The 26067-nt window shown below is 43.5% G+C and overlaps 1 protein-coding gene across 1 annotated transcript in view; it reads left to right on the top strand.

Annotated features, from left to right (window-relative positions):
• Positions 1-26067, top strand: part of MYOZ2 (myozenin 2) — a 114537-nt gene that overhangs the window by 56401 nt on the left and 32069 nt on the right. Inside the window, exon 3 of the mRNA XM_044301198.1 lies at positions 25633-25802. Within this exon, the coding sequence (XP_044157133.1) occupies positions 25633-25802 (170 nt within the window). The remainder of the gene's footprint in view (positions 1-25632; positions 25803-26067) is intronic.

The raw sequence follows: 26067 nt of genomic DNA, 5'->3' as shown, positions 1-26067 counted from the left end.
CACGCACCCTGAGCTGCAGCAGGAAAGACACTCACCCTGAGCTGCAGCAGAAAAGACACACACACTGAGCTGCAGCAGGAAAAACACAGCCCCTGAGCTGCAGCAGGAAAGACACATACCCTGAGCTGCAGCAGGAAAGACACACACCCTGAGCTGCAGCAGGAAAGACACACCCTCTGAGCTGCAGCAGAAAAGATACCTCCTGAGCTGCAGCAGGAAAGACACAACTTCTGAGTTGCAGCAGAAAAGACACAACTCCTGAGCTGCAGCAGGAAAGACACGCACCCTGAGCTGCAGCAGAAAATACACAGTCCCTGAGCTGCAGCAGGAAAGACACAGTCCCTGAGCTGCAGCAGGAAAGACAAATCCCCTGAGCAGCAGCAGGAAAGACAAACCTCCTGAGCTGCAGCAGGAAACCCACACCTCCTGAGCTGCAGCAGAAAAGACACACCTCCTGAGCTGCAGCAGAAAAGACACACCTCCTGAGCTGCAGCAGAAAAGACACACCTCCTGAGCTGCAGCAGGAAAGACACAGCCCCTGAGCTGCAGCAGAAAAGACACACACCCTGAGCTGTAGCAGGAAAGACAGCCCCTGAGCTTCAGCAGAAAAGACACACACCCTGAGCTGTAGCAGGAAAGACACAGCCCCTGAGCTGTGCAGGAAAGACACAGCCCCTGAGCTGCAGCAGGAAAGACACACACCCTGAGCTGCAGCAGGAAAGACACACTTCCCGAGCTTTTGCAGGAAAGATACAGCCCCTGAGTTGCAGCAGAAAAGATACCTCCTGAGCTGCAGCAAAAAAGACACACACCCTGAGCTGCAGCAGAAAAGACAAATCCCCTGAGCTGCAGCAGAATAGACACACCTCCTTAACTGCAGCAGAAAAGACACAGCCCCTGAGCTGCAGCAGGAAACACAAACATCCTGAGCTGCAGCAGGAAAGACACGCACCCTGAGCTGCAACAGGAAACACAAACCTCCTGAGCTGCGGCAGGAAGGACACAGCCCCTGAGCTGCAACAGGAAAGACACGCACCCTGAGCTGCAACAGGAAACACAAACCTCCTGAGCTGAAGCAGGAAAGACACAGCCCCTGAACTGCAGCAGAAAATACACACACCCTGAGCTTTAGCAGGAAAGACACACACCCTGAGCTGCAGCAGGAAAGACACACACCCTGAGCTGCAGCAGGAAAGACACACACCCTGAGCTGCAGCAGGAAAGACACACACCCTGAGCTGCAGCAGGAAAGACACACACCCTGAGCTGCAGCAGGAAAGACACACACCCTGAGCTGCAGCAGGAAAGACACATACACTGAGCTGCAGCAGGAAAGACACACACCCTGAGCTGCAGCAGGAAAGACACACCCTCTGAGCTGCAGCAGAAAAGATACCTCCTGAGCTGCAGCAGGAAAGACACAACTCCTGAGCTGCAGCAGAAAAGACACACCTCCTGAGCTGCAGCAGGAAACACACACACACCCTGAGCTGCAGCAGAAAAGACACAGTCCCTGAGCTGCAGCAGAAAAGACACAGTCCCTCAGCTGCAGCAGGAAAGACAAATCCCCTGAGCAGCAGCAGGAAAGACAAACCTCCTGAGCTGCAGCAGGAAGCACACACCCCCTGAGCTGCAGCAGAAAAGACAAACCTCCTGAGCTGCAGCAGGAAACACACACCCCCTGAGCTGCAGCAGAAAAGACACACCTCCTGAGCTGCAGCAGAATAGACACACCTCCTGAGCTGCAGAAGAAAAGACACACCTCCTGAGCTCCAGCAGAAAAGACAAACCTCCTGAGCTGCAGCAGGAAAGACACAGCCCCTGAGCAGCAGCAGGAAAGACACACCTCCTGAGCTGCAGCAGGAAACCCACACCTCCTGAGCTGCAGCAGGAAAGACACCCCCTGAGCTTCAGCAGGAAACACACACCCCCTGAGCTGCATCAGAAAAGACACACCTCCTGAGCTGCAGCAGAATAGACACACCTCCTGAGCTGCAGAAGAAAAGACACACCTCCTGAGCTGCAGCAGAAAAGACAAACCTCCTGAGCTGCAGCAGAAAAGACAAACCTCCTGAGCTGCAGCAGGAAACACACCCCCTGAGCTGCAGCAGAAAAGACACAGCCTCCTGAGCATGCAGAAGAAAAGACACAGCCTCCTGAGCTGCAGAAGGAAAGACACAACCTCCTGAGCTGCAGCAGAAAAGACAAACCTCCTGAGCTGCAGCAGGAAAGACACAGCCCCTGAGCTGCAGCAGGAAAGACACACCTCCTAAGCTGCAGCAGGAAAGACACAGCCCCTGAGCAGCAGCAGAAAAGACACACACCCTGAGCTGCAGCAGGAAAGACACACACCCTGAGCTGCAGCAGGAAAGACACACACCCTGAGCTGCAACAGGAAAGATACCTCCTGAGCTGCAGCAGGAAAGACATAGTCCCTGAGCTGCAGCAGGAAAGACACAGTCCCTGAGCTGCAGCAGGAAAGACAAATCCCCTGAGCAGCAGCAGGAAACCCACACCTCCTGAGCTGCAGCAGGAAACACACACCTCCTGAGCTGCAGCAGGAAAGACACAGTCTCTGAGCTCCAGCAGGAAACCCACACCTCCTGAGCTGCAGCAGGAGAGACAAACCTCCTGAGCTGCAGCAGGAAAGACACAGTCTCTGAGCTCCAGCAGGAAACCCACACCTCCTGAGCTGCAGCAGGAGAGACAAACCTCCTGAGCTGCAGCAGGAAAGACACAGCCCCTGAGCTGCAACAGGAAAGATACCTCCTGAGCTGCAGCAGGAAAGACATAGTCCCTGAGCTGCAGCAGGAAAGACACAGTCCCTGAGCTGCAGCAGGAAAGACAAATCCCCTGAGCTCCAGCAGGAAACCCACACCTCCTGAGCTGCAGCAGGAGAGACAAACCTCCTGAGCTGCAGCAGGAAAGACACAGTCTCTGAGCTCCAGCAGGAAACCCACACCTCCTGAGCTGCAGCAGGAGAGACAAACCTCCTGAGCTGCAGCAGGAAAGACACCCCCTGAGCTTGATATAAATCTAGCAGAGCAAATGGATCAATCGGTGGGGGGAGCTCTGGATCCATGTTGGGTACAGAGCTGGTTCTAGCTTTGTTTGACAGATATTTTCATGTACTACAGTATATGATGCCTGATTTTCATTTTTTATCTTAATCATAGGACAACTATTTTTAGAAAGTATTAGGGTCCATTCACACGTCCGTTGTTTCTTTCCTGATCTGTTACGTTTTTGCGGAACAGATCTGGACCAGATCTGTACCCATTCATTTTCAATGGGTCCTGAAAAAAAATCAGACATTGAAAATGAATGGGTCCAGATCTGTTCCGCAAAAAACGGAACAGATCAGGAAAGAAACAACGGACGTGTGAATGGACCCTTAAGCTATACAATTTTCTAGAAAGTTTTATAAGATGCTTCCAAATGATATTTCTAGATTAGAGAGGCTGACCTATCAGGACATCTCCATCTAAAAAGGCCAACAATCTGCAGATTTCCAAAAATCCAGTTACTGAAGCCCCTTGTTTGGAAATATAGTATTGCACGTGTCCAATCAAATGAATTGATACACAGTTAAAATCTGGTTAGCCCAAAGGGGACATATGAATTTTGTTCTGGATGGGGCAACCTGTTTATGAGCCAGGATTGCCAGGGGAAACTGGTGGCCCAATGCAGAACTCCTTCTGTTCCCGATATGAAAAAACTTCAGTTTCATGCAGCCACCAAAGAGGTTTTTACGTCTTCCATTGCAACCAATGGTAACTGAGCTTCCCCTAGTGATGGTGTCAGGGAATCTCCAGGAATACAGCTAAATGGGAAGATTTTACAATGTATTTATGCCAGTTGTCTGGTGTAATTAGATTAAGAAATATGGTGTTCAGAATGAGTGCCATAGTTATGTAGCTCCGATTCCATGTTTTCCAACATAAAAGTCGAATAAAGTGGGGAAGGCCAAGGGTGACTTTTCTAATTACAATTTTTAATCAAAATTTCTTGCACTTAATAAATAAAATTAAACATTTTGTGACAAATATGTAATTGCACTTTGCATTCTACATTGCCTGGGAGAGTTGGGTCTCAAAGGACGAAGTTAGGGTCCATTCACACGTCCTGTTTTTTTTCATCCTGAAAAACGGTCCGTTTTTTGCGGATCCGTTGTTCCTGAAAATGTTTCCATATGTCATCCGTATGTCATCCGTTTTTTGCGGATCCGCAAAAAACTGAAACATGTATACATTTCAATAATCAAATAAAGTTGTTTGGATTTCTTTGAAAAAAGATTGAAAAAAAAAATTAAAAAAAATTTGTTATGTGTTTCCAGGAACGGATTCCGCATAAAACGGATGACATACGGAATGACATCCGAATGTCTTCCGTTTTTTGCGGATCCATTGACTTTGTATTGTACCAGGATCCGAATTTTGCGGAAAAGAATAGGACATGTTTTATATTTAAACGGACATGCAGAACGGAACAACGGAAACGGACAGCACACATTGTGCTGTCCGATTTTTTCCAGGACCCATTGAAAATGAATGGGTCCAGATCTGGTCCTGATCTGTTCCGCAAAAAACGGAACAGATCAGGAAAGAAAAAACGGACGTGTGAATGGACCCTTATTGTTAAACTGACATAACTGATATAATGATATAATGTAAAGACATTTTATATCTACAATTTTTAACCCCTTCTGGGTCTTTTCCACAGGAGCCTGCTGTTTTACATAGTACATAACTCTCATCACAGACTTCCCCATGACTAGATAGCTGGAGCCTTTCAGATGCTATGGCCATAGCAAAGCATATGTGGCAGAGCTTCATAGGGATGTAGTGCTTGTCGAATGCCATTGCAGTCTATGGCGGAAGCAATCAGAAGATCGCATGTTAAAGTTCCATAAGGGGACTGAAAATAAATGTAAAAACTTTTTTTTAAGTTTTTTAAAAATATAAAAAAAAACACAAAAAGATATAAAAATGTAAATCACACCCCTTTTCCCATTGAACAAGTAAAAAAAAAAAAATTTAAGATTAGCATAATTACCAAATCCCCCAAAAAGTATTTATCCTGTATGGCTTAATGGAAAAAAAAAAATAAGACTCACTTTACTTTCTAAATTTTTTTATAAAAAATAATCAAAAAGACATACTCACCCCAAAATGGTATTAGATTGCACCAAAATAAAAAAAGCCATCACAAAGCTCTATAGAAGTAAAAATAAAAAAGTTATTGGCTCAGAGTATGGCGATACAAAGAAAATAATCATTTTTTCCTAAAGTTTTTCTTATTTTAAAAGTATTAAAACACAAGAAAAACTATAAAATGTGGTATCACTGTAATCACACTGACCTATAGAATGAAGATAACAGGTCAGTTTTACCCTGTAGGGAACACTGTAAAAACAAAACCCATAAAACGGGCAGAACTGATTTTTTTTTCCCAAATCCACCTCATTTAGAATTTTGTCCAGCTTCCCACTACATTGTATGCAGTGTTATATGGGGCCAGTAGAAAGTACAACTTGCCTCACAAAAAATTTGCCCTCGTATGGCTAGGTGAACAGAACAATAATTTTTTTTAAAAAAAAAAGGTATAGCTCCTGGAAGGCATAAAGTAGGAAATGAAAAAAAAGGAAAAATTGCTGTGTCAGGAAGGGATTAACCACCTCAGCTCCCCTAGCTTAAACCCCCTTAATGACCAGAGCATTACATTTTACAATTTTGCACTGCACTACTTTCATGGTTTATCGCTCGGTCATACAACTTACCACCCAAATGAATTTTATCTCCTTTTCTTCTCACTAATAGAGCTTTCATTTGGTGGTATTTCATTGCTGCTGACATTTTTACTTTTTTTGTTATTAATCGAAATTCACAGATTTTTCAGAGAAAAATATGACATTTTTCACTTTCAGTTGTAAATGTTTTTAAATAAAACTACATTTCTATATAAATTTTTCTCTAAATTTATTTTTCTACATGTCTTTGATAAAAAAAATGCAATAAGTGTATATTTATTGGTTTGCACAAAAGTTATAGCGTTTACAAACTATGGTACAAAAATGTGAATTTCCCCATTTTGAAGCAGCTCTGACTTTCTGAGCACCTGTCATGTTTCCTGAGGTTCTACAATGCCCAGACAGTAGAAACACCCCACAAATGACCCCATTTCGGAAAGTAGACACCCTAAGGTATTCGCTGATGGGCATAGTGAGTTCATAGAAGTTTTTATTTTTTGTCACAAGTTAGCGGAAAATTATTATTATTATTTTTTTTTTTCTTACAAAGTCTCATATTCCACTAACTTGTGACAAAAAAATAATAATTCCATGAACTCACTATGCCCATCACGAAATAGCTTGGGGTGTCTTCTTTCCAAAATGGGGTCACCTAGGCTGCAAAAAAGTGTCACACATGCGGTATCGCCATACTCAGAAGAAGTAGGGCAATGTGTTTTGGGGTGCATTTTTACATATACCCATGCTGGGTGAGAGAAATATCTCTCTAAAAGTCAACTTTTCCATTTTTTTAATACAAAGTTGTCATTTTAGAGAGATATTTCTCTCACTCAGCATGGGTATATGTAAAAAGACACCCCAAAACACATTGACTAACTTCTCCTGAGACGGCGATACCACATGTGTGACACTTTTTTGCAGCCTAGGTGCGCAAAGGGGCACAAATTCCTTTTAGGAGGGCATTTTTAGACATTTGGATTCCAGACTTCTTTTCACGCTTTAGGGCCCCTAAAATGCCAGGGCAGTATAAATACCCCACATGTGACCCCATTTTAGAAAGAAGACACCCCAAGGTATTTTGTGATGGGCATAGTGAGTTCATGGAAGTTTTTATTTTTTGTCACAAGTTAGTTGTTAGCTAGAGTGGAATATGAGACTTTGTAAAAAAAAAAAAAAAAAAAAAACACATAATTTTCCACTAACTTGTGACAAAAAATAAAAAGTTCTATGAACTCACTATGCCCAACAGCGAATACCTTAGGGTGTCTTCTTTCCAAAATGGGGTCATTTGTGGGGTGTTTGTACTACCCTGGCATTTGAGGGTCTCCGCAATCATTACATGTATGGCCAGCATTAGGAGTTTCTGCTATTCTCCTTATATTGAGCATACGGGTAATGAGATTTTTTTTTTCCGTTCAGCCTCTGGGCTGAAAGAAAAAATGAACGGCACAGATGTCTTCATTCGCATCGATCAATGTGGATGAAAAAATCTCTGCCAAAAAAAAAAAAGGAGGGGAAAGGCATTTGCCAGGACACAGGAGCTCCGCCCAACATCCAATATGCTGTATGCCACCATCCGTATGCCCTTGAAAACCAGATTTTTCCATTCACATCAATCGATGTGGATGAATAAATCATTGCCGTTTTTTTTTATTTGTTTTTTTTTTATATACAAAGTGTTTGCCAAAGCATATGAACACCGCCCCTCAGCTCATAAGCCTCGGCAAACTTATCTTTTTTACTACAGAGGAGAAATCTCGTCTTGCAGCGCCGCATACACCGACATTTGTGTAATCTGACAGCAGCGCAATGCTTTTGTCAGAATGCACATCAGTGCTGCAACTGGTTCATCGGTTGGTCCACCTAGAAGGTAAAAAAAAAAACAGGCCGCAACGCAATAAATTTATTAACATGAACTTTATAATAACATTTGAACAGAACATTAACTTTTATAAACTTTATTGAACTTTTGGAACAGAACATTAACTTTTTTGCTTACCGGTGATTTTTATTTATTTTTTGCTTTTTTTACCTTTTTATAGGACAAACCTCTCCTTTCCCATGGGACAATGTGCAAAGCGCAAATCGCCCAGAGATGTGGCAAAGTACATTATGCACTTTGTCCCAGGTGAAAGGAGATATTTGCAGCAGCTCTGTGTGAATGGGCCCTAAGAGCCCTGTGTGCCTGTCCTGTGAGATGTGATCCCTATGCTAAGTGTACCTGTGTGTGGTACTTCCGGAAACACTCCCCTAAGCATAGGGCAGGGTGGTCAGGGCAGTCAGGACAGAAATAGCGGGTGTCACGCCTTATTCCACTCCTGCTACAGACACAACATCTTTTTCGGGGTGACGGGTGGGTTGAGGTGCCAGCAACGACATTGGGGAAATGTTGCTCGTGTAGACGGCTAACTACACTGGTGGATGGGGCCACGGAACCTCTTGGGTACAGGAGGTTCTCGATGATCTCTTCCTGAAATTTGAGGAAGGATCCAGTTCTCCCAGCCTTACTGTAGAGAACAAAACTATTATACAGAGCCAATTGAATTAAATATACAGACACCTTCTTATACCAGCGTCTGGTTCTGCGGGACACTAAATACGGAGACAACAGCTGGTCATTGAAGTCCACCCCTCCCATGTGAAGGTTATAGTCGTGGACTGAGAGGGGCTTGTCAATGACTCCGGTTGCGGGTGTGGGTGAACGCACGTGTGGGCGACCGGTCAGGCCTGATCGGGCAAACACTGCGTTTTGGGTGGAGGGCGAACTAAGGTGACACTAATACTATTATAGATCTGACTGTGATCAGTTCTGATCACTTACAGATACTATAAAAGTACCAATGCTGATTAGCGATATGCTAATCAGCGAATCAGTGACTGCGGTGCGGTGGGCTGGGCGCTAACCGACGCTAACTACCTAACCAAGGGGCCTAAACTATCCTAAAACCTAACAGTCAATACTAGTGAAAAAAAAAAGTGGTAGTTTACACTGATCACTTTTTTCCCTTTCACTAGTGATTGACAGGGATGATCAAGGGGTTAATTGGGGTGATGGGGGGTGATCTGGGGCTAAGTGTAGTGTTTGGTGTGTACTCACTGTGATGTGTGCTCCTCTGCTGGGACCAACCGACGAAAAGGACCAGCAGAGGAGCACAGAAGCCATTTAACACATTATATTTATAAATATAAGGTGTTATATGGCTTTTGATTCTATTTTTTTAAAGTCACCAGCCTGCCAGCGCTGATCATTGGCTGGCAGGCTGGTGCCAAAATACCCCTTTAACGATTCCCGGCCCGCACTGCGCATGTACGGGCCGGCTCTGCCAGAAATCTCACGTTTCGCAAGAGGACGCATCGGCGCGTCCAGGATGAATAACATGACCGCCGCCAGGACGAGATCCTTTGTGCGGCGGTCCTGTAGTGGTTAAAGAGAAGCATTCAATATGTATTATATGTCCTGTCCTTGCTTTTAACTTCCTCCTTTGTTTTGACCTTCAGCATGGCAAACAGCCTCGCTTTACTTTTTAAGGGCCCTTTACACAAGCCAAGAATCTTAAAGATAATTGCTAATGAGCATTCATAGTGTACGGCCGATATACCGTGATTACTCGATGAAAGAGCTGAACACTCGTTCATCGGGTAATCCTTGAAAAATCGTCGTTTGTCGGTAGCAGATTGTGCTGGGTAAACATGATCTGCTGCCAGCAAACGAGTCAGAATGGGGAAGAGCAATGGCATTAGCGATCGCTTCTCCTGATACTGTGGAGGAGATCGCTGCATGTTATAGATTGTCGCGAAGGAACGCTTCCTTCCCGACAATCTGCTGCTCTATCATCTCATGTAAGGTGACCTTTTCTCAGACCATTCACTGTGGTCAGAGAGAACCCCCCTGTAGTGACTCAATTAGAGTGTCACACATTACACTGATAATTATAATGCTCTTCTGTGAACATCATTATCTCAGCCTATCAAGAGAACAATAGAGCGGTCATACTGTCATCCTAAGTTCTAGATCTACTATTATACTAGCAGATAACTCATTTCCCTCACAGCAACAGTAAACTGACAATGCATTACCTATGTATATGTAATTTTATCTCTCTTTGTATGTCATTTTCAATGGTATAGTACTGCAGAAATGAAAAAGAAAAAAAATCTTTAAAAATGTTTTTTTTTTATAAATATCAAGTTAAACAAAAACTCTTTATGATGGAAACAAATGGCAGGAAAACCTTTAGCATGGATTTAGAGGCTTTAGCACTTTTATGAAGGAAGTTTATGTTTTAGGGCGAGCTGAACTGAGTAAAATGTGTGATTGTGTAACTAGTAGATGTTTCATTGGATTTCTATGCTAAAACACCCTGACTTCATGGGAACGGCACCATTAAGAGAATCACAAATATTAATCTGTTTCCTTTTAAAGCATTCAGCTGCCCATAAAGAAGCCGTTGTGCGTATTTGGATTTAGTTTTTTTGTGGAACTAAACAGAGGCAGGAATAATGTCAGTTATATAACAAAGGATTTATAGGAGATCGTGCAGCCGTTGTTTTACAGCAATACTATAAATTCACCTTTTACCATACCCCCAGGGCCGGTGCAAGGATTTTTGTCAACACAAGCGAAGCTACATTTTGGCGCCCCCCCCCCCCCCCCCCCCCCCCCCCCCACGCACCGGTCCACTGGCCCATAAGACGCACCTAGGTTTTAGAGGATGAGAGGAGGATAATATGAAAAAAATATATTCCATTACACCTCAGGTCAGACCAGCCAGCAATCAGACCCCCAATGCCTCAGATCAGCCCCCCCATGTCAGCCATCAGCCCCCCATGTCACATTTCTCCCCCTCAAGGCCTCCATGTTAACACCTGAGTAGGGCTGTGACTGTCTGACTTCTGCTGCTGGCTGCGTCTTCAGTCTGACTGACGGCTGTGTCTGTTAGTCAGACGAGACACAAGTTATGGTACGTTCACTCTTGCCATATCGATTGCCACTCAGCTTTCCCAGGAACAGATATGCCTAGGTGATGGCCCAATAGAATGAGAATAGAAGCAGAATAAAACAAATCAAGGAATCATTGTCTATTCTGAATCTTAAGAAGATGGCCGAGATGAGTTTCTCCGGGGTTGTATAGACCTCTAGCTGCCATCATAGACGCTAAGTATGATGATGTTTACTGATGACACTTATAAATGGACATTAGTGATCTCACCTTCCTCCCCCGTAAGTATTATTACTCATCCCACAACTCTGAATGCTGCAGGACGGTGAGCGCAAACACAACACAGACACAGTCAGCTCGCCTCACCTCTAGTCCCTGCTTCAATTTATTGGTCCCACACCTCGGATTCAATTTCTTGGCGGGCGCAGGCCGCGGCTGCCTGTGTCTACTCACGCCCCCCCTGTGCAGGTGACTTGTAAGTTGTCACTAGTGGCAGCCAGAGCGGCACGCTGAGCCAATGAATGAATATCATTCATCTATCTATGATCATCTATCTCTGCCTAAGTGCCTAGCTAGCTATGTTGCCCTGCCGGCCGGGCGGCCCGGCACACAGCCGCACACGCAGGCTCGGGGGGGGGGGGGGGGGGGGGCGGGCCTTTGATATCTGTTGCCCTGAGTCCCTGACTACTCTAGACTAGACGATCGCCGCGGCCGGCACTCGCAGGGCGGGCGCGGCGGGTTCAATAAGTCAAGTGCAAAAAAAAAAAAAGCATTCATTCATTCTTCCATTCTTCCATTCTTCCGCCCTGGTCTGCCTTATGGTAGCGCCGGCCCTGCATACCCCACACTTACCATACTTATCTGTAATTACCTTGTACTTATTCCTAGCTTATTTTTCTGTGCTTCCCTGTCCTGCGTAAGTTTTATTTCAGCTTCTATTAAGCAGGTTGTCCCTGCAGTTGAATAACGTACTGTAGTTGTAGAGTCAGACTAACCAGCTCCACTCACAGCCTATAGCTACTTGTAAGTACGGCAGGAGATGGAGAACCAGTGGATGTCCGCCACCGATGTGGATGCACTATACTGTTAATTATAATAAGGCAAAGTCCTGACTAGTCTAGTCTCCCAGTACCTGCGTCTCAAAAACATCTGCACAACAGATCACAATGCTTCACTGTCGGGTTGGTATTGTCCGTGTGATCAGTGGCCTTACCCCTTTCCTCCTGCCAGAGGTGTAACCTGACCTGCATGCACTTTTTATAATACCAGTGTCTTCCTGTGCCTGTGGCACAGGCTCATGCTCCTGGGATCAGTAGCGATTGCTACCTCTGCACCCCCTATAGCCACGCCCCTGAGCAGCGGTACTTGGTTATCTCCAAGACATTTGGCATTCTAGTCAAAAAGTGCACTCTTGGTTTTGTCTGGCCAAAGAATCTTTTCTATCATGGTCTTTGTGAAGTGCAGTTTACGAATGAATGGCTTCTGTCTGATTGGTAAAGTGCTACATTGACCATGACCATGAGGTTTTGGTTGCTCGACTCTAGAATCCAAATTTTTGGCAATTCAATTTGGGCAAATTTTTGAAATGGCATAAGCCATTTTGAGATCAAAAGACAGGAAAGATGAAGAAGGAGGATTGTATGACCCCAAGCGACGTGTGAGCAAATCCTACAGTGCAGTTTTTAAAGAGGCTGTTTGTTACCACTGGCTGCCATGCGTTTACCTATAGCCATATATGTCACTGTCACTTGAAAGAGATTGGATGCAATACTGGGAGACCCTAGAATGTCTGCAACTTTTCAGGGCAATTGGAGAACTTTTGATTCGAATAGAATGTCCATTGAATCGGAATTGAACTTTAAGAAATTCATCACTACTTGAAACCCTTTTCCCTCGATTGTTCAGTTTGGCTGAGCAGCCAAGGCTAGAAAAAGTACTGGCAATTATGATTTTTTTTTTCACTTAAGAATGGTGGAGACCACTGTTGTAGAGCCACTATATTATTAACCATGCAAAGGAAAATATCTGCTGTCCTGTATATAAGCCTGAAACTCATATACACTTTAAAGGGACACTTCCATCAAAACATTTTATCACATATTAGCAACCTATATTGGAATATCCCAGGTATTTTTTTTTTATAAAAAAAAAAGTTTTCAAGATATAATTTTTTTAAGTTACTCTATGTATTCTACTTCCTGTCCTGGCTCTTTAACTTCCTCTTTGTTTGGACTTTTAGCACAGCAAACAGCCTCACTTGACTTTCTCAGTTAAACTGCAGCCAGAGAGGGAAGGGTATGACTGACTCCATTATAGCATCACACTTTATAATAATAAGTACAATGCTCTTCTGTGGACGTCTTTATCTAGACCTATCAATAAAACAATAGAGCTATCATATTGTTATCCTAATTATATACCTACTATTATCAATGAGGATTAACCTTCAGCTATAATCTTCTCCTTACAGCAGAAGTGAACTGATAACGGATTATCTATATAGGAAATTGCATCATTTGTGTCAAATACTACAGAACAACAATAATTTATATTTAATTTTTGATGGCATTGTACTGCCAAAATAAAAGAAAGAAAAATAACCAAAGATTCGAAGAAAAAAATTTCCATGTATATACGGTATATATTTTTTTAAATACGCTTTTCTGGTGGAAATGTCCTTTTAACTAAGATACACTTTCCCCAGATACACTTATACACTAATAATGTTCATCTAAAACATGCCCTTAATCATTTTAACAACATCCTTATAAACTGAGGGTGCCCATGAGCTGGCACTTAAGCCAACAGTGCTATTGGCGGTTGGCTGAATGAGAGTTTTTTTATATTTTGTTGTGAACTTTGGGCAAGAATAAATGTAATAGAGGCAATAATTATTCACTAAATATTGCTACCAAAACAGCCAATGTGTAAGACTGTTTATAATGCACTCATTAGTAGAGCTGTTCTCAGGGATGGCCAACCTGAGGCTCTCCAGCTGTTGAAAAACTACAACTCCCAGCATGTCCACACTGCCTACAGCTATCAGCCTACAGCAGGGCATGTTGGGAGTTGTAGTTTTACAACAGCTGTAGAGCCGCAGGTTGGACATCCTTTGGCTAAAACCTTTCTTTCTTTGTTGGAAGCACGCATGCAGTGTAACGCCATACATGAATAGAGCACCCAGCCAGTATATTGGTACAGTATGTGTATTGTATTGATGATGTGTGTACCATGTGGTGTACTTCTTGCAGTACGCTATGGGGGAGATTTATCATAGACTGATGTTTTATGCCGGTCTATGATTTCCCCTTCGTTGCAGGAGGATGCGCCTAATTTATGACTAGACGCATGCCTAATCATAAATTAGTCGCATCCTCTGGCAGTTTATTCACCTAAACAGAAATCTACAGCAGCTCAGAGCTTTCTGCCCGAAAACTGGCGTACATGATGACATAAACTGTAAAAATTGTATTTAAAAATATAAGGATATAATGGGTTTTAAGTGTCGATGCCTAGATAGAGTCTATCTCTATATTATTTGAAGATCAGTTTTTTATTCATTATTTACTATTATACCGTCCTGGCAGTATTGCATGTCATATCTGTATTTATCCTTACCCACAGTAGAAAGAAACTTGGACACCTAATTATGTTAGGAAATGTCCGTGGTTGGCAGTTCACAACTGCCATCTTCCTGTGGTAGGTGAAAAATAACAGGAACGGTGAGTTGTACGTTGTCACCATGCCTAGAGATCAACTTGTGTCTACATTGGACCTAATCCATACTGTACATGTGCCAGGTCCAGCAATTGTGAACCTAGTTGACGGAATCAATGGACACACGTGTCTCTTATTTTTGAATATCAAAATTATATTTGTTTACTAGAGCGTAAAATTTCTGGGACATCAAAAGACCTTTGCATTTACGGACATGCTGCATAGTTTGAAGCATACCTGGCATATTACACGTAGATGAAAACACATAATTTTAATCCAGCATGCGTTCACAATCGGATGTACTGTATTGCACTGAGCCATATGGAAATATGACAGCCATGTCAGCAAACAAAACAAGTGACTGATATAGAGTTTTGAAGACAGCACATCTGGGACAAAGGGGTTAAATGTACCTTTTCTTTGCTGTAAGTCACACATAGGCCATATAATGTATATTCAGAAAGTATTCTGACCCCTGTAATTTACATTACAATACATTTACTAGAGAGCCTTATTTCAAATAAAATACCATCAATTTATGCACAAAACCCCATAATGATAAAGCAGGTTTGTAGATATTCATTCCGCTCCAGGGGAACCACCAGCCAACTATATCTTGAAGTAGTCTCTGTTCAGTTACAGCTTACCCAGGCAGAACAAGAGACATTGGTGGATGGCACCAAGGGGTAAGGCAAAATCATACTCAGTGGACAAACCAAGGTCAGGGCAGGCAGAGTAGATTTAATTTGGTTAAAGGTCTGTCACGACCATGTTTATGGCCGTGACTCCTTGGGAGCCGCATACAGTTGCCCGCGGTTTTGGGTTGTTGTGTCAACCGCAGCTGGAGGCATAATGTTGTTGGCCTCAAGTGCGGTTGCCGCGGACAACAGCTATGTGTGCGGTTCCCTTGGAGTTGTGTGCGCGTTTGTATGCACTTTGGTATGTTTGTGTGCACTCTGTGTTATGTGTGGTGTGCACTTACATCTTCCCCTCACTGTGGTTGCTTGTGGCAACGTTTGGTCGTTGTGTGTACATGTGGTGGCAGTGTCCCGGCCTTCGGGCTGACTCCCAGGACACGGTTGCCACCCATGTCGTTGCCTGCGGCAACAGTCACAGTGTGTTCGTTGTTTGGACACTTCCCCTTTAAGTTGTGTTTTCTCTTCTGTGGTTTTGGAAGGGTTAACTCCCTTTCTGTGTGTGTGAGTCACGGGGTGTGTCTGACTGTTGGGTGTGGCCTCTTGGCCCTATAAAGCCTCAGTTGTAGGCAGTAGCCAGAGAGGGTGCTTCAGCCATGCTGGCTGGAGACATCCTCCTGGTTACTTACCAACTGCCAGTGGGGGGCCATCGTTCTGGTCATAGCAAATATAATGTTGTTTGGTGTCTAGAAGATGTGTTTGGTTTTTTGCTTGTTTATTGCACCTATGGTCCTGGGTTCCCGTGTGATGTGTGTTGTGTGCTGAGTCCTTGTGTTTGTGGATAGCAGTACTTCCACATGGGTTCCAGGCTTTGTGTCTGTGGCAGGTGAGAGTTATGTTTGTGGCAAGTACCTGCCATTGCCATAGGTTGTATTTGTTCTCCCTTCCTTGCAGCTTGGCCAGTGAGACTCCTGTTCCTCCGTATCCAGAAGGAACAGGTTGTCTTACCCTGACTCCTAGTCCAGGGACCGGTCGGAGGGTGAGTTAGGGCTCCGAGGTTCCTGAGCATGGGTCCTCCTACCTGAAAGGTCGGCCCATGCAGCTAGGAGTTAGGGTCAGGTTAGGGACGCGATAGGAGGTGACCTGCTCCCTAATCCTGTTGTCCTGGTCAAGCAGGGACCATCTTCCAGCATCGCACGGCTGAGGGTTTTCCCCATCCTCAGCCGTGACAAGGTCCAAATGTTAGGGCAGGCAGCAGTGGATCAATACAGGAGTGAGGCAGAATTAAGGTCAGGCAGCAGTGGGTCAAATCCAGTAACAGGCAGAGGTCCCACACAGGAAATCAAAACTGAATAACAGCACACCTTTGCAGGGACTAGCAAGCTAAAGAACCTATTGCTCAGGCAAATTCTCATAGGGGAAAGTGTCTTATAACACCCAGAGACAGCAGCCAATGGCTAGGGACAGATTGGGCTCAGCACTTTGGTCTTTTAAAAGCCAGAGAGAGCTCCCTTGCACACCCTAGAGATAGCAGAGGAGAAGAGGCTCAACAGACAGAGGAGCAAGCGCTCTGGCAGCCATGCCCACCATTAGGATAGAGGGGTCAGTGGGACCACAGACCAGCTCCATGCAGGTGTTACTGGATGGGCGAGTACCTGCCGGCAGTAGGGAGACACTGGCAGTATAGCAAATACAGTATATAGCAAAATTATAAAAACAAGTCAAACCTTCTGGTCTCATTAAGTCAACTGTCAGTGTGCAGACCGTCACAAAAGCAGTGCCACACACATGTCAAAAGAGCAACTAAATACCTCCCAAGTTAAATTTTAAAAAAATTGATGAGAAGCCCAGTATCAGCGTAAAATACATTACAGGAAAAAAAAGGATAACTTTTAACATCCAGGCTATTCCTTTGTGGAACTAAGGTACAGCTTTTGGTAATCAACTGGTGAATTTAAATATATTGAATACATGTGAATATGAACCCACTGTAGGACCCTTTAAGTCCTAAAAAAAACAAATCCATCAGTAAGGAAGATAGATATCATTAAAACATCCAATTAGTCATAGGAGCCAGATACAGTTCCCTCAAGTGTACAGAACCAAAGTCCACCTGGATCCCTGGAAAGAAAAACAAGTGTGACCCATGGAACTAGATTCTATGTGCTGCTTCTTCACATGATGGTGGTGCATCCACTCTGCTCCCAAGAGATGTTACATAAGGTGCAGTTTTGTTCGTAAGAGCAAGACTTCAGGCTTGGACACTCTTTAAAGAGAGATTCTTAACTGAAACTATGGCTACACTTCAAAGGAAGGTTAATGATATGATTTTAATATCATAAGTAGTATATACATGTAGCGATATAATGTTCTTCTTTTGCACTTATCTATATACAAAGTATAAAGAATATAATACACAATTACATCAACACTTCAACTGAGTCCGGACTACATCCAGAATGAAGTTACTTTAGACTGAGTTAACATCATCTGGCAGCGACACATCAGCTGGGAAGCCCTTTCATCGTAAAAACACTGATTAGGTCCCTACATGAGGCATACCCCCTTAGGATGAGCTTCTGGCTTACTCTGAACCCCAAACGGTTACAGCTTTCCAGATCGAAATTCTCTGAACAACTCTGAGCAGATAAAGTATAACTCTGGATTCTCAAAACAACCTGGAGCTTCTCAAAACAACATGGAGCTTCTCAGGTCAGAAACAAAATGGAATCCAAATGATCAGAAACTAAGGGCCACATTTATTAAGACCGTCATTTTAGACGCATCCAGCACCAGTTTTAAATGTAAGACAGCTTCCTTGCTGTCTAACATTTAGACCATTTTCTACGAGTAGAAAATGATGAACGAGATGGGCCTACCAGCCTGTCCCCTTCCTGCCCACGCCACACCCACAATTTTATGTGTGAGTGCGGCGAAGTCGCAGATAGCAGTGCATTTAACCGTTGCGCCACCATCTGCACCTGAAATACGCCTTATTTGGGCGTATTTCAGAATAGTAAATGACCCCCTAAAATCCTCACACTTTAGTGACCTCCATCATGTTTGCACTACAGTGGACTGTGTGATCCACCACAGGAGATGATGTTTTGGCCTCCAGTAGAAGCTTCAAGTTAGACAACAGATTTCCTGGAGAATGGCAAAGATGTACTGCTTGTTGTGGTAGCGAAAAAGAAACTGAAAGAGAAATGATCAGTGGTAGTTAAAGGGGTTGTCTCACTTCAGCAAATAGAATTTACTATGTAGAGAAAGTTAATAGAAGCCACTTACTAATGTTTTGTTATTATTACCCATATTGCCCCCTTTGCTGGCTGGATTAATTTTTTCATCTCATTATTTCCATGGTTAAGACAATCCTGCAGTCCATCAGCGGTGGCCATACTTGCATACTATTGCAAGTCAATAGGTAGTTAACTCTATAAACAATTAGTAAACAGAGCCACTGCTAGGTACCTAAATGGATGTCGGCTTCCCCGATCCAATAAAACATGCAAAATGTATAAAATAAGTGGCGGTGCCAGCGCTGGAATAAAAGGGGGGAAGGGGGTTATACAGCAAAGCTATTAGAAAAGTACCTGTTCCGGTGAGGTGATAGCTCGATGCTGGTGTGTTGTATGGCGAATGTTTAATCCATAGATGTTGCAGGGTAAATCGCAGTACTTCTTGCTCAACCTCAAAAGCGCGAGCGCCACCCCGGCCGGTAGCTGGCGTGCGTGCGAAGGAGCCAGTTGGTGTGGGATTCCGGAGCGTGGAGTGTGACATCACAACGGTCCTATGGTAAGTTCCAGAGACCAAAAACAATCCAGGAAAAAGAACTAGCCTATATGCGCCCCCACAGTCCCAGACACCAGAGAGGTTGGCCCTTTTTTCTTAAGTGCGCAAGCACGACCACCACTGATGGATTGCAGGGTGGTTGTAACCATTGAAATGACCAGTGTATAATGTGATAAATGTGTAAAGCAGAACTGGCTTAGTTGCCCATAGCAACCAATCAGATTCCACCTTAGATTTTTTACAGCTCCTTTGGGAAATGAAAGGAGGAATCTGATTGGTTGCTATGGGCAACTAAGCTAGTTCTACTTCATACCAGTTTGATATATCCTCCCCTAAATTTTGTGTGGTCCTAACAAACAATAACTGGTCCTGAAGCAGTTAAAACTGTTCTTTTCCAGATCATTACCTGTTACTGCCAACATTTCTAATAAAAGCGGCTTCATTTATTAAGCGGATTCATACGTTGTTTTTGTTTGTGTTGGCCTGTTAGGCTTGGTCAGACATTTGATCAGAAGGAAGTCTGCACTCTTCAAACAGTATATTTTGCTAGACTGAGAGTAGGTGGTTACACGGAAATAAATATTATTTCAGACCACAGGCCAGACCGTTCCAGTCCTACATGCCCGTGAAATAATCTTCTAATTTGAAATAATGAACCACAATGAAATAAAAAAACAAGTATGTTGACTGCTTTGACGGGCGCCATGCCAGTGAAAATGTGTGTGATCTCGACATGATGACGATATTACCCTGACCACATGTCTGGCATCTACTAAAGGTCCCGGTAGCGATGCCATGTGTGGGCCTTTGTTCTTCTGACCTTGAGTACACGTTTGATTCTGCCAGGCAGTTCCTTGACTTGTGTCAAGACAAACTACAAACACAATGTGCTATTATTACAGCCTGATAGCGTACATTTGTCACTTACTTGTACTACACTATATCATATTCTGATCAGTTTTGCCATTGCGCCTCATAACTTTTTAAAATAGGTTTTCCAATATATTTTTTTTTTAATTGTCGGAGAGCAGGGAGCTGTATGAAATAAAGAAAAAACAACTTTAGCATGTACCAAAGTCCAAATTGGTTCAAAATTCAGTACTGATATATTTGATAATATATGTTTACAGAGCCCTGTATTATATCACATATTATACATTTTATATGGTATATTATTGTAACGGAACGTTTCAGCAGACAAGGGGTTAAGATCCGTTCAGGCGATATGCCCCTTTCCGAGAGACAGGCACAGCTACTGCAGAACACCAACCTCCCGAACTGGATACAAAATAGCACTCCAAACTGGAACCTCGCAAATAGCTGTCAGTCAGACGAACAGGAAAAGCGTACAGTCAGCTTACACTCCTGGCAATCAGTCTCTAACAGCATACAGGGAATCCCCCCAATAACGAGACAAGGCTCCGTGTTGAGGGTCAAACAGTGCTCTGACTGTACTTCAAGTACAGCCTCTTTTATTGATAAAAACCAAACATAGTACTGCCCACAGGGTTTTGAAATCCAACCAATCAGTAATTCACAACACACACAATGTAAATACAGCAACCAATCGTTCCCGCCCCCTAGAGGACCAGAAGGGAGACTGCGACACAGAACAGATACAACATATCCCCACAATGCATCATGGTTTCCTCCTCTCTGCCTGGGAGACGACCGAAGACAATCCAATTATCTCTCAGGACAAAGGGGAGATCGCCAATACACATGTGGAGACAACAGGGCAGACATCAGCATGTAAACACACAATGGGACAATGGGACAATAGAACCACACCTAGCATATTCCTCCCAAGCTGACAAGTTACACTTATTATAAGTTGTTACAACTTTGTGAGGTTACATTGGCCATACATATAACTTACATCAATTTAAACAGTATAACTTGGGGGACAAACCTATCCAAAATTCCCTGGAATAGGTTCAGGGGTTTAAAAGTTACTATGGGCCATAATCCTGAGGCAAGAGGCTTTTAAACAGTCCTCTCCAAAACCCAGTGGCGAGGTTGGTTTCGCCACAATTATGAAGTTAATCAGTGCAATTATAGTCACTTTGTTTTCTTTGTGTTTTTCCCTTCATTCCCAGGTTTTCGTTGCAGTTTTAAATGAAAACCAAATTAAGTGCCCACTGTAAAATTCCTGATGTACAATTTAACTACTTTATGGCTGGTATGAAGAGCTGCCATAGAGGGAAAAAACACCACTGCTAAGGGGTCTGTTGTAAGGTGGGGCTGGGCACTAAACTCCCATTGCTGCTATTCATATAAAGATTTAAAGGTGTTTTCTGTGAGTTTTACATTCCCGGTGGGGGTCTGATCAGTGAGGGTCCGACACTTGGATCGGTGGGGTTCCGACACCTGGGACCCCCACCGATCAGCTGTTTTTAGAAGATGCTGGTGCACACAGAAGCGCTGCAGCCTTCTCTCAGCTTTCCCTAGGCCATGTGACATCACATTAATCGGTCATATGGCCTAGGCGCAGCTCAGCATCATTAAAGTGAATGGGGCTGTGCTGTGTTACCAAGCACAGCCGCTCTACAATGTATGGCACTGTGTTTGGTCGGCAGAGAGAAGGCTACTGCGAGCGCCACTGTCTTCTCAAACAGCTGATCGGCTAGGGTCCGGGGTGTCAGACCTACCATCAGTATAAAACTCTAAGAAATCCCCTTTAAACAATTCACCAGGAGTTCAATTGGGGACTGTATTAATTCATATACAATGAGCTCCCCCTTCCGGGTGTACGGCACACAACCAATCACTGTCCTCAGCAGGAGTAAGAGTGTGTTATTTTTGTTTTTAATTTTACAGCATTCGGGGGGCATTAATAAAATTTTTATTACCTTGGTCAATCCCTTTAAACAATATACAAAGGTAGACATTAACTTTAATCAACCCCTTGGTGCATATGGGCATAACTGATATCCACGTCAATAGCTGGGATCGGAGTTAATGTTGATGCATTAACCTACATAATCGAGGTGGTTAGATAGAGGTGGTTAGCTCTGTACCCACTGGCATTCACAACACAATCACATGGTGCTGATGATTGCTATGGCAGTTGGGGCAGCCTAAAGTTAAAGTTTGTAAAAAAAAAATAGAAAAAAAATAGAAAGGCAAACGATTAACAGGTTTGTCCATAAAAAGTTGCTTTATTTAGTAAATCATTTTTGTGGCTTCTTATGTTTCTCATTGCACTTGCCACTTTTTTTTTTAAAGCAGAAGGGGCAAGGACACTGTGGCCAACACTAGAAAAGTAATGAATTGTAACTGAAATATATACCAGCTCCTGGTGCATGGACAGCACAAGATACAACACATTTATTAAGATGCATGCACCTTATAATAGATTTTTCACATATTGCTCCAGTGGACATTTAACTAAGGGTGCATTCATGCGACCGTAGTTTTGGTCCGATTTGCAGATTGGATGCTGACCCATTCATTTCAATAGGGACGAAAAAATGTGGACAGCACACTGTATTTGCATCTGTATTTCCATTCCGCGGTTCCACAAAATAAAATATAGAACATGTCTTATTCTTGTCTGAGTTGCGAACAAAAATAGGCATTCATAAAAGACAGCAGGATGTACTGATCCGCAAAATATAAAATGCACATGGCCAGTATCTGTGTTCTGCAGATACATGATTTGCGGACTGCAAAAATGGATATGGTCGTGTGCAGGAGGCTTAAGACTGGTGTATGAAGCACTAATCTTTAGTAAATGAGCCCCATAACTTTTACCTCATAGTGGACACCGTAAAAAAAAAAAATGGCAGAATTGCTTTTTTACTTTACCCATGTTATTTATGTAATACGCAATATGTAAAATGCACAAAACAATGGGGAAATTCCTGTTTTTCCATTGCCGCAGAGTTATGTACTAAAATATGTATCAAAACGATATAATTAAAAGAAATACAACTTATGCAACTAAAAACAAGGCCTCCTACTGGTACAACAAAGGAAAAATAAAAAAGTTATGGCATGCAGCCGCTCAAAAATTAAAAGATGATAAAAATTTCAATGGTCCACAAGGCCAGAATAGTCCTGGTCCAGATCAGTATATTTTTTCAATAATGCTTACTTACAGTTCTAAAACTGCTTAATATTCCTTGCTTCACTTTCTCACCGTTTTCAAGATATCTGTCAGTTACATTCATAGGATGAAATCCCATACACACCTAAGTTCTGCTCTTAGGCTGGGTTCATACTTCATTCCTGCATACTGGCAAGGGGTACGTTTAAATACCTGAAGACAGTATTTAGTCAAATTGGTTTGCGGATCCATTGACTTTAAAGGGAATCTGTCACCTATTTTGAGCCTATAATACTGTTAACATAGCAATATGCAATAAAGTACCTTCCTTCCAGCATGTGTCCTCTTTCTTTTATAAAACTTTTCATTCAGATGAAAAAGCGATTTTTCTGATATGCTAATTAAGTCTCAAGGTGCCCAGAGGGGAATCCTGTGCAGGCGCAGTATCGCTGACTGCCTGCGCCTGTACGATACTCCTGCTCCAGAGAGCAACAGCTTCAATAGTGTCACTGGGCATGCGCCAAGCCCAGTGACATAATCAGAGCGCTGTTGCCTCTGAGAGTAGGAGTATCGTACAGGTGCAGGCACTCAGCGATACTGCGCCTGCGCGGGATTTTGGAGGCCAAGAGAGGAGAAAACAAGGATGGTGCAGTGAATAAATTAAATGACGTAGTGGAGGAGGCGGCGCCGTTCCTCAAGGATGTGGGAGTACATTTATTTCTTAGGCGGCGTGCTAGGCTTGGAAGAAAGGCGGGCTTGGCACTGCAGGGGGGCATTACTGGGCACTAGAGCAGAGTAATAACGCCCCTCTGGGCACCTTGAGACTTAATTAGCATATCAGAAAAATCGCTTTTTCATCTGAATGAAAAGTTGAATAAAAGAAAGAGGACACATGCTGGAATGAAGGTACTTTATTGCACATTGCTATGTTAACAGTATTATAGGCTCAAAATAGGTGACAGATTCCCTTTAAAGGGCATCTGTCAGCAGATTTGTCCCTATAACACTGGCTGACCTGTTACATGTGCACTTGGAAGCTGAAGACATCTGTGTTAGGTCTCATGCACACAACAGTATTTTTTCACGGTCCGCAAAACGGGGTTCCGTTGTTCCGTGATCCGTGTCCATTTTTTCTTCCGTGTGTCTTCCTTGATTTTTGGAGGATCACCGGACCAGAAAAGTGAAAAAAAAATCTAAATCAAGTTTGCCTTGAAAATGATAGGAAAAAAACGGACACGGATCACGGACGTGGATGACAATCTTGTGTGCCTCCGTGTTTTTTCACGGACCCATTGACTTGAATGGGTCCGCGAACCGTTGTCCGTCAAAAAAATAGGACAGGTCATATTTTTGGGATGGACATGAAACACGGATCACGGACGCGGATGACAAACGGTGCATTTTCCGAGTTTTCAACGGACCCATTAAAAGTCAACGGACACGGATGCACACAACTGTCGTGTGAAAGAGCCCTTAGTCTCATGTTCAGGGCCAGGTGTGAAAATCTCATCATCACACCTGGTGCGGTCAAGCAAAGTGCAGAGGGTGCGGCAGTTGTAGAGAGAGCTGAGCCTCTAGGTGCAACGGCAACGCCCCTGTTGCTCCTATAGGCTAATATGCATATATTAAAACATCCTTTTTCTCAGCAATGCAGGTACATATGAACATGTAACCAACGCAGATGTCTTCTACTGCCAAGCACACATGTAACAAGTCTGCCAGTTTCAGAGTCCAAAAGATTAACGTTTTAACTCCATTTAACATGCTTTCTGTTGGTTTTCGTCTGTTTTTTGCAGGACACAGTAGTGTAGTCTACTATGCTTTCATCCTCAGTGAATAGCAGAAACAAAGTGTGAACCCAACATTAGCTAGCCAAGACAATGGTATCCAGCCGAGGCCATGCTGTGTGAGCTAAGTGGCATGGACCCCTAACCCTAACGCTGGGTTCACACCTGATCGTTTTACAGCGCGTTCCCACGCGCTGTAAAACGCACAACAGGCAAGAACCAATGATTCCCTATGGGAAGGGTTCACACCTGGGCGTTTTACAGCGCGTACGATCGCGCTGTAAAACGCCCGACGCTCAAACGAGTACAGGAGCTTTTTTTGGCGCGTTTGACGCGCGTTTGGGCCATAGACTCTTTGGACAACACTGCTGTCAATCACCCAAACGCGCGTCAAACGCGCGTTCACTATTAAAAAAAACGTGCATAAAACGCGTGACAAAAACACGCATAGAAACGCGCGTTTGAGAAACGCCTAGGTGTGAACCCAGCGTTAGTTCACACCTGAGCGTTTTACAGCGCGTTCAAACGCGCTGTAAAACGCTCAACACGTGAAAGCCAATGCTTCCCTATGGCCCTGGTTCACACTTGAGCGTTTTACAGCGCGTTTGAACGCGCTGTAAAACGCCCGACGCATAAACAAGTTCTTGAGCTTTTTTTTGGGCGTTTGTCGCGCGTTTTGGCCATAGACTCATTGGACAACACTGCAGTCAATCACACAAACGCGCGTTTACTATTGCAAAAAACGCGCATAAAAATGCGCGACAAATACGCGCGTAAAACGCGCGTCTCAGAAACGCTCAGGTGTGAACCCAGGGTCAAGGATACAGTGCAGAAGGCTTGTGGTACTTCTGCAGCTGCTCCTCCCAGACCATTATCTAGACTGGATGCAATTTTACTTCTTCGCTATGGGATCCTAAAATTTTTGTATAGCAGTAATAATGGTGTGGTTTTGCTTTTACAGAGTCAAGTGACCTGAACCTTGGAAAAAAAATAAATGTGCCCAGAGAAATAATGCTGGAAGAACTCTCTCTTCACAACAACCGAGGAGCAAGACTTTTTAAGATGAGACAGAGAAGATCTGACAAGTATACATTTGAAAACTTTCCTTATGAAATGGGGCAACAGACAAATGTAAGTATCCCAAAAGAATATTACACTGAATAATACATCACTGAATAAGTAGAACATGCTTATTATAATGCTATACAGTAATTTAAGGCAAATCACACTCATTAGCAGTGGAAGAGCTTTGATGATAGCCTTAAGGGCTGTAGTTTTCCCTGCTGGCCCATCCATAGAGAACAGATGTCTATATACAGAAGACTGTCTCTATCTATGCAGTCTCAATGGTGCAGATGGTTTAACATCAGGCTAAGCCTTATGCATAGTGGGAGAT

This window comes from Bufo gargarizans, chromosome 1 (genome assembly GCF_014858855.1).
Source record: "Bufo gargarizans isolate SCDJY-AF-19 chromosome 1, ASM1485885v1, whole genome shotgun sequence".
NCBI classification, from domain to species: Eukaryota; Metazoa; Chordata; class Amphibia; order Anura; family Bufonidae; genus Bufo; species Bufo gargarizans.
Note: the sequence above shows the minus strand (reverse complement) of the source record. Positions and strands in the feature narration are given on the sequence as shown.